The following is a 14,374-nucleotide window of genomic DNA, read 5'->3' on the forward strand; positions in this document are numbered from 1 at the left end:
CTTTTTTTTTTTCATTGGAAGATCCTGAGTTCCCAAAGGCAGCTACACCGCTGATTCAACTTTTCACAGATTTATTTATTCTTATTTGTTCTTTTTGAAGAAAACTGTTGAGAATAATGTTCCACATATTAGTGGATGTGATAGAAAGTATTCCCGCCTTCAGATTTTAGCTTGTTTACTGTCTTTCAGTTTTAACTGTAAGCTGCATTGATTTTTTTTTTCAAAAAAATCATCTCAGTAATAAGCTAATCTGATGTTATGTATGCAAAGGAGTAAGGCGATTAGGAAAATTGTTGCTTTCTTATCTTGGGAGATCATTATCAGAAGCTTATAGGAGGATAAAAAAACTGGGAACAATGTTTTCTTGAATGAGAGACATTAAGTCTCACTAGTATCACCATTTCCATTCAGCATAGCAGTTTCCAGGGCAACATTTATATACAACAGAATTTAAAAGGGGGAGGACGATCAAGCAAGTATGTGTGTGTAACACATTAAATCATTTCTTTTCATGATAAGCCAGATAAACTGTCTGTCAGTATTACCTTATTCTGCCCAATATTCTGGCAAGTTTAGGATCTCTACAAAATGGTCCTTCCAGTTGTCATCTGTAAATCTGACTTTTTGGATATGTAACTATGGGAGAAAACAGTAGGGGGCTTACCTTATTTGGGTCTTCAATTGGGGGGAGACTCTTAATTCTGCGTAGTAAGCAGAGGTGGTATTCAGCATGTTCTGACCAGTTCTGCAGAAACGGTAGTGGAAATTTTGAGTAATTCAGAGAACCAGCAAATACCACCTCTGATTGGAGATTTTACAGTATCCTTCCCCTGCTATGCCCACCAAGCCACGTCCACAGAACCAGTAGTAAAAAAAATTGAATCCCACCACTGATAGTAAGCATTTTTTTAAAACTGCTATTTCCTTAGTGCAGAGACAGACCTCCCTTTGCTGGCTGGAAATTGTGCTTAACGTCCTTGGTCAGGACTGGGGCTGAAATTCTACAATTTGCTATGTAAAGTACATGGGCACAGTGTGTGGGAAAGGATTTTTTTGCCTTCTGGTTTTTGGGGAATGGGAATTCTGGTGGCTCTCTTGTTAAAATGATTTAAAAACAGTTTTAGAACATTGATTTTATGATTTTCACCATAAAAAGATAGGGAGTCTTGACAATTGTGGGTGGAAGGGGCTTCTGGTTGCTCATTCCAATTTTAGTGTTGGGAGACCTAGTTGAGTCAGGATCCTAGATAGGTGTGCTGTTGCCTTCCTCTTTCTCTTATCTTTCAGGTGGTGCTTCTTCCTTGTCCACTGACAGTAAAGCAAATGAGGAGATGACTGCAAGGTATTCTTGTAAAGGAGATTTCTGGGATGTTTTACATAAAAATAAATAATGATCAAAACATATACACCCCTGGAATTTCACACATTCCTGAGGAATATTGATCCCTCTCTCTTGCCATTCCATACATTGATGAAAACAACTCTATTAAACTCTATAGTTTATTGTTTCATGGTGTCCCTCTTGGGTGGGTTGATTAATCTTATATGCTGCTTTTATGCATTTATTCAGTTGTTACACTATCCAGAATCTTTGGATTAGGCTGAGTTAAAAAAAACACTTTAAATAATGCATGAATGAATAAATGCATTGGTGATCATCTCCAGAGCTGCACACATATACATAAACACACAGAGATAATGCCTTGATTAATCACTACACAAAAATCAAAATAAGAAAGCAATCTAAATCCCATATAGGCAAAGTAAAACACACGCCAAGAGCATTCAAGTTAACCTGGGATTTTCTTTGTATATTCTTTTTGTTTTGTCTAATGGACTTAGTTTTTTTTCCCCTACGCGTAATGGATAACTGAGAGACTGACTTCACACAGTTCAGAATTGCAAGACTTTGAAAATGCCATGAAGGTGGGGGTGGGTGGGTGGAATTCAGTGGGCTGCTCATTCTTTCCTTAGTAAGATTCTGCAGCCCCACCAAGGTGTTCCTTTTGTTTCAATCAGGTGATGCTAGAGAACAAACAATACTCCTGAAGTTAACAAGCATTGAAAAAGAGCACCTCATTTTCTAGCCCAGTACCTTTGATGCTGCTTGTTCATGTAAGGATCTGCCTCCATTGTGATTTGACTGACACGACTCTTGCCTATAAATTTGAGCAATTAAGCAGGCTAGGTGGCAGCTGGTAAGGAGAGGTGCAGAGAGAAAAACCCTGCCAGAAGTTACTGACTTTTGCAAACAACCATCTTCAAGCATAAGTACGACAGTGCTGATCGTCAAGCTAGGTAAGAGATTTTGCTACCCTTTCCAGATGCAAGTCACTCCTTCAGCCTTTTTTTTTTTTTGAGACAAATAAGAGAAGACAAAGCGCAAGTCAAAATATTAATAAACCAAAATATTAATAACCATAAAATATGTTTTATTTAAAAATTATGTTTGTGAACCAATGACTCGGTTTCTAGATATAAGATGTGTACATATTGACAGAGAGCTGTGTGACATAGTAATTGAGGTGATGGATTAGATGTGGGGAGATCCAAGTGCTATCTCTCCCTCAGGCACAGAAGCCAGCTGGGGACCTTGGGCCAGTCAAACACAAATGAGAGTCAGGCTCTGTGACAAACGGACTTTTAAACAACACTCCCCATTGCTTCACTATTCGGAACTAGGGAAATGCTGTGCAGAAACAAATGGATCTTGCAACCAAATAGAACAAATGCTAAAGAATACCACTGCCACCAAAGAAGCTTAAAGATATTAAGGATCTAATTCTCATAGAAAGGGTAAAGACAGTTCAATATTGGTTTTGAATTATGTCACACTGAAACTCTTTGGAATGAGTAGAAACTGAAGAGATATAAAAATGGACTATTTTATATTTCCAATTTTTAAGATGAAAGAATTTCAAGAAACAGAAGTCCTGTAGGTGGTCTGAATATTATTTTCTGAAATCCTGCTTTTACACTGTCTCATTTAGGTTTCCTACTAGTCTTGTGATAATTTTTTTATTATGTTTTCCCTGGCTGCTGCTCATTCTATCTTTCTAAATTGATGGTTTCATTTCAGATGATAAACAAGTTGATGTCAGGTTGCTATAATCACATGTAAATCAGTAAGATGGATTGATCAATTGTGTGTCATCAAGTCATTTTTGACCTCATAGATAGAAAATATAGTCTGTAGGGGGCGTGCATAAGCGCACCAACGTACCTACCGTCCCTGTCCTATTGTTTCTCTTATTCTTCTTTTATTTTTCTTATATGTACCCATTTCATGTATTCACAACTATGTATACACTTATACTTATTATCTTGTAAACAATTGCCAAATAAATAAATAAATAAATAAATAAAATCCATAGTTTTACATAGATAGAAAATCCATAGATCTCCATGACAATCTACCCTTAACCTGTTCTTCGAGGAGTCTCAGGGATGCACATACACTGCGGTAACTAAGTCTGTCCATCTTACAATAGCAATAGCACTAAGAGTTATATACCACTTTATAATGCTTTACAGCCCTCTCTAAGAGATTTACAGAATCAGCATATTGCTTCCTACAACCTGGGTCCTCCTTTTACTGACCTTTGAAAGATGGAAGACTGAGTCAATCTTGAGCCAGTCATGATCAAACTCCGGGCAGTGGTCAGAGTCAGCATTCTAACCACTGTGCCACCACAGCTCTTGCTGTGCAGTACTTGGCATTATTTGTAATAAATAAAATAATAAATCAATTATATTGACTAATAAATGAGGTTGGTCCATGTAGCTAATTCATTATTTGTTTATTTTGAGCACTCTATACTCTTTAAATAATCCCTAAGGAAGTCTGAGATGGTTCTGTGTTTGATATCACTAAGCATAAGTGAGGGCAATAAAAGGTGATTAATTAAATAATATATATTTAAATAATGCTTGGCTCCAAATGATTCTAGGAGTTTTATGTCTTAAAAAGCCAGGACCATAAAAAGAAAAAGATAGGTGTTCAGAAAAATAAGAATCTAAGAAATAAAAATCTTATATGAACCTCAGTAGCACAGCGGTTAGAGTGCAGTACTGCAGGCTACTTCTGCTGACTGTCGGCTGTCTGCAATTTGGCAATTCAAATCCCACCAGGCTCAAGGTTGATTCATCCTTCCATCCTTCCAAGGTGGGTAAAATGATGACTCAAAAGTGTTGGCGGCAATACGCTGACTCTGTAAACTGCCTAGAGAGGGTTGTAAAACACTATGAAGCAGTATATATGTCTAAGTGCTATTGCCATTATTAAAAGCCCATTAAACTCTTTCCTCTCTCCCTCAGCTGTCTGCAAACAGAGCTGCAAAATCCATGCAGTTGTATGCACATCTGGTCATCTCACCAATAAATTCCCTACAGAGTCAGCAACAGGATGCAGTTTTTATTCAAAGACTATAATGTAATATCTGTGGGGGGAAAAAAATCCTACTTCAATTCTTCACCTCATCTTTTTTTTTTGCTGCTTCTCTTAGAGCATGAAATTCCAAAGGATGATCCAAACCATCTTATCTGTCTTGATTTTGGCCAGCTGCATCACTACGCTCAAGCCTTCCAACACAAACTTGCAGACATTCATTGGCTGTGCTGTGCGAGAATTCACTTTCCTGGCCAAGAAGCCTGGATGCAAGGGGCTGCGCATCACCACAGATGCCTGCTGGGGCCGCTGTGAGACATGGGAGGTGAGACCAGTGGCCCATGGCTCATAGTATGAATTTTGCTCTCTTGTCCAGGTTACTTGTGGTCATGGTTTAAAGGGCCGGGGGTACAGTTTAGTGGCAAAGGAGATGTTTTCAGTGAAGGAGATCCCAGGTCCAGCATTTCTATGTTAAAAGGAATAAGAAGATGCCTGTTTGAAATATACAGTAATCCATTCTATGCTGCCAGTACTGATGTGTAATAGGTCTCTAGCATTTCAGGTAGAGGTATTTACCTGTTCCCTGATCTATTCTGATAGTTAAATACATATTTTCCTGACCTGATATTAAGAAATGTACAAAGAGTTGGGGACCCCTGACCTAGATGATGACTACATTATGCAAATTAAGGAATATTTCCTAATTTTCCATTTTGCATAGTTTGTCCTGCTAATTATGTGAGAAAGTCAGGGTATTGAAAACCTGTTTGAAAGCCAGGATATTGAAAACCTTGCAACTTTCCCTTTCTGGTTTCTAAAAACTTCAGGCAGTATCTCACTTTCAGTAGACATTAACATAAACATTGGAAACATATTTGCTTTTAAAATGAAAGCCAGCATTCTTGGGAACCTAAGCTATGTGTTCAACATTACATATTCTCTTTGGTTCTTTTTGCACTTCCATGGAATTTTATCATGTGCATATTGGTATAAATACATGATTAAAGTCAAAAGATGAGACTGATATCTTCACCCCAATATTCTATAAATACATGGGTGCTGCTTAGAATAGAATAGAATAGAATAGAATAGAATAGAATAGAATAGAATAGAATACTTTATTGGCTAAATGTGATTGGACAAACAAGGAATTTGTCTTGGTGTAAATACTCTCAGTATTCATAAAAGAAAAGATACATTTGTCAGGAGTCGAGAATCATAAGGTACGACACTTAATGATAGTCACAGGGTACAATAAGCAATCAATCATACTAGGAAACAGTCAACATAAATCATAAGTATACAAGCAACAGAGTTACAGTCATACAGTAGTGGGAGGGGATGGGTGGTAAGGAGTGATGACAAGATTAACAGTAATAGTAGTGCAGACTTTGTAATAGCTGAACAGGGTTGAGGGAATTATTTGTTTAGCAGAGTGATGGCTTTCGGGAAAAAACTGTTCTTGTGTCTAGTTGTTCTGGTGTGCAATGCTCTACTCTACAGTGTCATTTTGAGAGAAGGAGTTGAAACAGTTTATGTCTGGGAAGTGAGGGGTCTGTAAATATTTTCACAGCCGTCTTTTTGACTCGTGCAGTATACAGGTCCTCGATTGAAGGCAGGTGGGTAGTAATTGTTTTTTCTGCAGTCCTAATTATCTGAAGTCTGTGTCTGTCCTGTTGGGTTGCAGAACCAAACCAGACAGTTATAGAGGTGCAGATGACAGACTCAATCATTCCTCTGTAGAACTGGATCAGCAGCTCCTTGGGCAGTTTGAGCTTCCTGAGTTGGCACAAAAAGAACTTAGAACTTTATGTGGATTAGAGAGACATGTAAACTGTACATATGAAAACAACTAAATGTCAGAAAGAAGGCAGAAATAAGGCACAAACCTGATTCAAAACTCTGATCACACTCACAAATTGCTTGGTAGTCTATAGTTATTCAACCCTACACACAAATGGCCCTTTCCTTCTTTTTTTTAAAACAAGTTTTATTAATTTTTAAAACACACAAATTGTCATTATTCATTACATGTTTAAACCTTTTTTCATTGTCAATTTAACAAGTCAGATAAATTATAATTCTGTTTTAAACCATTTCCATACAACATACCAAAACCTCTTATTCAATTTCTCTTTACTTCTCTTTACTCTTATTCAATATCATTATTATTATTTCATCTGTTTCTTTCTGACTTAGTTACCATTATTCTCAATCTATATTTCTACAATTTTTAACTAATTCTCCCCCAAAAAGACATATACACACAACACACAAAACATAAAAAAAAATCTTTTTGGAAAGTAACTTGGACCCAGGTGTCTCTCTCTTCATGGACTTCAATTATATTCATGCTCATCTTACATATCATTACTTATTTTATTTACCATTCTAAGCCTTCTATATTAACTTCCCCACATATTTCACACTTCTTACTTCTATCTTAATTAATCATCTTAATTTGAATCATTATATTTATATCTTTTGTCCATTTTTTATCATCCCTTTGTCTCATTCCTTAAAAAAAAAAGAAAATAAGTTTCTCCTGAAATCATTAATCAGAGTATGATGCCTTTCTATCTCCCCCTAAGTTAATCAAATTAATCTTTAAAATAATATCTAATACCCAATCCGATTTTGCTTGGTACATTCTATCTAACTAATACATCCAACATAATTAAGTACATAATTAGACAATAAATCCAAATATTAAAAAAGATACTATAATAAAAATTTTATAATAACATCAATACCATAGTCTTATTAAACTCTTTAATTAAAACAATATTCTAAACCTCCCCTATTATTAGGTTTTAAAGCCAATCATTTTTAAACATTTTAACATTTTAATCTCTTATCAACTCTTAAATCATTACAATACTACCATCTCATCTTATGTACCTTGCAAAATCTTTTTTTAAAAAAAATTATACTTTATCCATTATCCAAGAAAATTTCTTTTTTTCATTTAATTTCAAAACATTGTAGCTTTTCTCCACCTTTTCCTTTCTTTCTTCTCCCAACAAACCTTTCTACCCCCTTCTTCTAGCCTCTGCCTTGCCAGCTTCCCTTCTCTGTCGTATTCCTTTTCCCTTTTGTTTACTATCATCATATTGGTTTTGCACCTTATTTTTCCCTTTCTTAAATGTTTTTTAGATCTTAAGTCCTTAAGTCCTTTAATTTTCTTCTTTTCTCTTCTTTTCTTTTCTTTCTCTCTTCCTTCTTTCTGGATCAAGTTCTGAGATTCATTAAAAATGGCTCCTTTCTTTCTTTCTTGTTCCTCTGCTGTCTTCATCTGTTGTAATGTTTGTTGATAATTAATAAGCGCCATTTCTAAGAAAAGGAAAGCTTCTTCCACACCATCTTTACCATTTTTTTTGCTTGTTCATATTCTTTTCTTAGTTCCTCAACAGAAAGAGCCATTATAAATCTTTTCTTTTCTTTTCCCCTTCTTTCTTCTTACAACAACCAGAATATTCAAAAGAAAATAAAAAAAAGTAAAACAGTCCCAAAGTTATCAGTCAGTCCAAACCAAGGCAGAGTTCTCACTTTCTCCTTCTGGGGTAATATCAATCCAAGAGAAAGAAATTCCAAATCTGTTTAAAATCTTATTGCAATATATTCTAGTCTTCAAATCCTTAAGGCATCTGCTCCAACAAAGTCTTAGCATACAAATGTTTTCTTTTTAATCCTCTCTCTTCCCACTCATCGCTTAAAACCAATTTTCACCTAAAAGAAATAGGTTTCTTAATATCCAGTTATTTATTCCGTAGGAAAAGAGGGAAAGCTATCCTTTCAGCACCTTCAAACAGCCGCTTTTTTTCCTCTTCTGGCAGGTATTATTCAGAAAGTCATACTTTTCAGGAATTTTATTAAATATGTCTTAGAGTCCTAGGAGCCAAGAAAACTTTCTCCTCTCAATCACTTTCTCCACTTCCTCCTGCGCATTCTTACCCGGCTGCCAGCTTCTTTGTGGCGGCCATTACAGACCGCCGCTGCACCGTCCTGGGAAAAGGGAGTTCTGCCGGCCAGGAGGGAGTCTGCAGCACCCCCAAACCCTTCTCCGGATCCCCTACCTTCAGCTGCCCCTGCAGGGCAGCCTAGCTCCCACCCGGCTGGGTCGGAGCCCCAAAAACGGCTAGCGCGGCGGGGATCGCGCAGCCGCAAATCCCTGCCGCTCGCGAAGCCGACAAACCGGAAGTTTTTCAAATGGCCCTTTCCTTCTGAGGAAGTCTCAGTCGTACATATGACCCAGAGATGGGGAATGGGAGTAGTCAGCTCCCAACTCACATGCTATAGTAATCTGTTTCCATAACTCCTGAATAGGCCTACTACTCCCGTTATGAGATATTGGCAATCCTACAGTATGTATCTGCCCAGTCCATTTACTGAGTCCATTTACTAAGGTTGCAACTATCATGAATTAAAAGGGAAACGTCAAATCAATGCCAAATATTTCTGCTGTGTTTTCAGGGATTGAGAAATGTGGTCATTGATAGGTTCAACCAGCATGTCTCATTCATATTCTATGATTCAACTGTTACTGTAAAGCCATGGCTGAAAGGAAATGGGCCTGATCCACCATATAAACGAGACTTATAGTACTGCTGCAGTGGCTTTTTGTGGTGCTCAGTTCAATGACCTTACAGATATCCAGAGCACTGAAATGGGGTTCTATCCTTAATGACAATCAATTGCTTAAAAATTTCATATGATAGGCTCCCTGACACCCCCCACAAACCTCATTTTTAAAGCTTTAGTGGTGTGTGTCAGTGCATTTCTGCAGAGTTTATGTAATGCTTTAATTACATAATTCAGAAAGCTTCTGATGACTTAAAACACTTAACCGGAAACTGTCCTTTATTGTTCCACTGACAGAAAATTCCCTGGAGATTAAACTAGAGCCCCTGATTTACAAATGATATATTATATTCCATACCCGAATAATATGTCTATTTCAGAGGTGGTATTCAGCAAGTTCTGACCAGTTTTAGAGAACCAGTAGTGGAAATTTTAAGTAGTTCGGAGAACCGGCAAATACCACCTCTGACTGGCCCCGCCCACATCTATTCTCTGCCTCCCGAGTCCCAGCTGATCGGCTGGGTCTTCATTTGTTGCCCTGCACAGGAGAACGGAGCTGGAAAGCAGGTTAGTGGGGTGGGGAGGGAATGGGGTTTTGCAGTAACCTTCCCCCAGAAGTGGGGAGGGAATGGAGATTTTACAATATCCTTCCCCTGCCATGCCCACCAAGCCACATTTATAGAAATGGTAGTAAAAAAAAATTGAATCCCACCACTGGTCTATTTCTAATTTTAAGTTGTCTCAGAACTGTGGTAATTGTACTGTTAGGGAGCTATGGGTGAAGGATCTAAATTAAAATATTGATAACTTTAGAAGAGAATATTAGTAACTCAGAGTTGAACTGGGAGCCTTTGGTACTTTCTGGGTTTGATTGTTTTCTTGCAGATGTTACCAATCTAGTCAACATCACCAGTGTTAGTAGGGAGTGGCATTTGCTGTCATTTTATATACTACCGGTTTGCCATGTCAGTGTTGGTGGGGAATGGTCTTAGAGCAGGGGTGGGCAAACTACGGCCCGCGTGCCACATCCGGCCCATTGGTCATTTTAATACGGCCCGCCTCTGAAAAAAAAAATTCCCCTCTGAAAAAAAAATTGGGGCCAGCCAAAGAGACCCGCGCCACGCGCCAAAAATCGCACACACAACACGGAGCTGGGCAGCCGCTTCCCTGGTAGCAGGGCCAAGGCCGCCACCGGGAACGCCACTGCTTTCCCTCGCCAGGGCTGGGTGGTGGCGTGTTGCCCTGCACTGTGTGGCCCCTGCCTGGCAGCGCTTCTCAGCTGGTCTCCTCCTCCTCGGACATACAGAACAAACAGGCAGAGAAGGAGGAGACCAGCCGGCTGGTTGGGGGAAGCTTTCTGCGCCGAAAGAGGCAGCTACTAATCTCTGGCTTTGCTCCGCTTCTCCAATGGTCCGGCACCACCCTGTTCTTCTTGTGCTGCGAAGAGGCGGCTAATGATCTCCAGCTCCGCTCTGCTTCTCCAACATCCAGCGCCACCCTGTTCTGTGTCAGGCCCAGCAAGTCCGAGCAGCTGGCGCACAGAACAGGGCGGCGCCAGATGTTGGAGAAGCAGAGCGGAGCTGAGATCATTAGCCGCCTCTTTCGCAGCACAAGAAGCCTCCCCAACTGGCCAGGTGCTCTCCTCCTTCTCTGCCTCCTTCTCTGCCTCTCCCTCTTGCTCCTCACAGTTGCCCTGAGCTGGTGCGGTTCTTTACTTGGGCAGCCAGACGCCCGCAGCAGCGCCCGCAGCAGCAACAGGCAGTTCTGCCCGGGCTCCGCTCAGGTGTCCGGCTGGGGCTGTCAGGAGTTGCTACCGCCGGTGCAGCTCCGCGTGGCTCCAGTCCGCGTTGCCTTGGGAAGGGAAAGGCAAAACCAGGAGCCGCTGAGCCTGAGCCTCCGGTGCCGCTGCTGTCATTGCAAAGCACCACCGCGGCTCTTCCTTTTGCCTTTCCTTCCCAAGGCAACGCGGGACTGGAGCCGTGTAGCTGCTCGTGCGGGTAGCAACTCCTGACTCAGGGGCCTCGAGGGGAGGGAAGGAGGAGAAGAAGGGGGGAAGGGGGCGATTCCCAAAAATCTTGTGCTGACCCAGCCCGTCTGTCAAATTTTAAAAGTCAATGCGGCCCCCCGAGCCAAAAAGTTTGCCCACCCCTGTCTTAGAGGTTCCTTGATTAGGCTAATGTTTGCTGTTAGCTTGTTTGTCTGAGATAGTGGTTTGGAGGTATTGTTTACTAGATTGTTAGGTTATTTTGGATTATGTTAAAACATAATATTTAGCTTTTCAGCCTTTAAAACCTGGATCAAGTAATCATTCAACAGGTATAGATTAATACTAGACCAACAATCAAGAAGCAAACAAACAAAAAATTGCTTCCAGCAAAGGCTTTTTAAATATAGTTAGCCAGATGTGTTATGAACTCAAAGCCTGGAATTTGAAAGCATAACATTTCAGCCAATAGATTGGCTTATGTAAAACTTAAAAAAATATTTAAGGCAGCCCAACATCTTATCTTGTATGACAGCGAGTACCATGGATGAACATCTGCTCTTCAAGAGAAACTCCTAAGTTCAGTTCTTGTCATCTCCAGTTAAATGATTGATTGTAATAAGAGAGATTCCTGCTTGACACATTGGAGAGTCACTAATTTAGATTAGATAATCCAGTAGAATGCTAATTTTTGTTTTTTCCTCCTTTATAAATAGAAACCAGTCCTGGATGCCCCTTATATTGAAGCCCACCACCGAGTCTGTACATATAATGAGACCAAACTGATGACAGTGAACCTGCCAAATTGTGCTACCAAAGTTGATCCTCTCTTCACATACCCCAAAGCCATCCGCTGTGACTGCAGTGTGTGCCTTACCACAACCACAGAATGTGAGACTACCTGAACACTTCATCTGATCAAGAACACTTTCTGGGTCAAATATTCTCTCCAGGTGAAGACTACAATAGGACAACGATAATAGATCATAGTGATGCTCATTAGGAAGGTGTAACTACCTAGTTCTGAAGCTTTTCTTCTGTTTCCCAGCTTTAAATAGATCTGAGTAACTTGCAATTTTCATTCCATTCCATTCCTTTTCAGTATAGTTGTACTGTTAATGTCTTTTCAATTATTGTCAATTTTATATAGATTAGAATTTCTTTGGGATCATTTCATCAGAAATTTGCATAAATCCCAAACTGTATTTTCTATTTGCTTCCTGATATTATCCCCAGGATGTTCTGAAAGTAGTATAAATATGACCCAAGTTTGCATTTGCACTTTAACATTTTTAGAGGACCAGTTAGAACCCTTTAAATATATACCAAAGTGTACTCACACACTACATTTAATGCATGGGTGGTACATTATCCAACATTCTTAATTTGACAACTGAACGAATTCATTCTGGGGATTTGTGCAATATACTGAATTATAAACGAAACAAAAAGCAGCATTTGTATATCAGTAGCCACAAAACTCTAACCATAATTTAAACTAACTAGGTTTAGCATGTTGTGCAAATGCAAGACATTGAACATTGGCTGACTTGAAAAAGCATGTATGAATATAGCCATGTACTTACATGGTCTATTTGTTAGAGTTATGATCAAGCTATGCTGATATGCAAGATAAAGGAACATGTAAAAGAGACACAAGATAATCATGTTTGCTCTATCATCCCTTTCCCCCATTCTTATATATTTGCATAACTTACACTTAATAGATTCATAACTTACACTTAATAAATTCAAGAATTCTACTTGCTGATCTTCCTATTCAAGTAAAGGGAGGTTGTGGACATAGAAGGCAAGCTGGCACATTCAAAAATGGGAGAGGGGGATGATATAGCAAACATAATTATCTTGTGTCTCCTTGCTGAAAATGTGCATATATATTTGTAGATTAGGCTTCAGATGTACATTTAGATTTACATTTAGATGAACTATTCACTGATTATGGATCTGCATACCAGAACAATTTTCAGATACAAAGGATGAAATATCTTTTTTTCTACCAAAAAATGTTTCTTCGCTGAAAGGACCGGCACAAGACATTGAATCTACAATGCTGAAACAGTAGTCATTATTCTAAATTAACAAAGGGGGGATGTGGGAGGGATTCAGGCTCATAAAAATGCTGCAGCTCTTTTGCAGAGAAAGAGCTCCTAATTTGTTCACTTAGGCTTGGATGAATAAGAGTGTGACTCTGGAAAAGTATTCATTAAACCAGAAAGTAGTTGGTGATATATAATTTATCAACTAAAAACCTTACTTCTGAAAACTAAATAAAAAGTCAAGGGGTTTTATTGCCAAGAATTTATTCAATAATGGAAGAGAGAATATAATGCAATCAGAACAATTAAGATAATATGTGATTTTAAATAGGTTAAAAAGAAAGGACATGGAGAACAGAGTTAAAAATGTATTTATCTGTGAGCATCTATTCTTGGGCGCTGGGTTCCATCATACAATTGTGCAACATGGTAATTCTTCCTTGCCTCTTTAACCTTACGGCCTCAACACAGATAAAGATAAAATGTCCCAAAGGTGCTTCTTCAGGACACAACTGGACTTCCTTGTTTTTCTTTGAAAACGTTTCGCTTCTTATTCAAGAAGCTTCTTCAGTTCTGACAGGACAGTGGGGAATGGAAGGATTTATGTTCCTTGCAGATAGCTGGTCAAGGAATATAAATCCTTCCATTCCCCACCACTCAGTCAGAGCTGAGGAAGCTTCTTTGATGAGAAGCGAAACGTGTTCAAAGAAAAACAACAACAAGGAAGTCCAGTTGCCTCCTGAAAAAGCCCCTTTGGGACAACCACGACCTGGGTGACTCAGAATCTCTCTAGACCAGGGTGTCCAACCTTGGCAACTTTAAGACTTGTGGACTTCAACTCCCAGAATTTCTCAGCCAGCTTTGCTGGGAGTTGAAGTCCACAAGTCTTTAAGTTGCCAAGGTTGGACACCCCTGCTCTAGACACATAAAGATAAAACATAACAAAATGTGAATCTACGTTAACATAATTGATTTAATTTTAAAAAAAATTAAATTTCCAAAAAGTAGACAATTTAGGGATGAAGCCTAGTAAATGGAGGCAATGAATTCTACAGCTTGAGGGTAATGCTGGAGATAACCACTCCTGCATTCTCGACAATCAGATCTCTGTTAGTACAGATGTCCTTAAGCAAATGTCCTTCTTCTGCTGATCTTTGATCCTAGACAGGTTTACATCGAGATGTACAGTCTCTTAGTCTCTAAGCTGTTCGTAGATTTAAAGATTAAAATCAAGTTATTAAATTGCAGCTGGATAGTAGTTGTCAGGTCTTTTTACATGAACCTATGGTGTTTCTGTGACCGTGTACCAGTTTGCATCTGCTGAGCCTTTTTGATATGTCTTTCCTCACAGCAGTCTGGCTGCGA

At 39.1% G+C, this 14,374-nt stretch overlaps 1 protein-coding gene across 1 annotated transcript; it reads left to right on the forward strand.

Moving 5' to 3' along the window:
* The first annotated feature begins 4,321 nt into the window (after positions 1-4,321).
* On the forward strand, positions 4,322-11,918 carry GPHB5 (glycoprotein hormone subunit beta 5). Its single transcript, XM_026670255.2, has 2 exons — positions 4,322-4,712; positions 11,669-11,918. Exons 1-2 carry the CDS (start codon positions 4,509-4,511, stop codon positions 11,855-11,857), a joined length of 393 nt encoding a protein of 130 aa, XP_026526040.2. The 5' UTR covers positions 4,322-4,508; the 3' UTR covers positions 11,858-11,918.
* Positions 11,919-14,374: the final 2,456 nt, after the last annotated feature.

Source organism: Notechis scutatus, chromosome 1, assembly GCF_049901735.1.
Source record: "Notechis scutatus isolate UNSWTSFEM ecotype Mainland chromosome 1, rNotScu1.2, whole genome shotgun sequence".
Classification (NCBI taxonomy): Eukaryota; Metazoa; Chordata; class Lepidosauria; order Squamata; family Elapidae; genus Notechis; species Notechis scutatus.

Coding starts and splice junctions, on each gene's coding strand:
- GPHB5 (XM_026670255.2), top strand. CDS start 4,509: ATGAAATTCCAAAGGATGATCCAAACCATCTTATCTGTCTTGATTTTG. Junction 4,713..11,668: donor GCCGCTGTGAGACATGGGAG/GTGAGACCAGTG, acceptor CTTTATAAATAG/AAACCAGTCCTGGATGCCCC.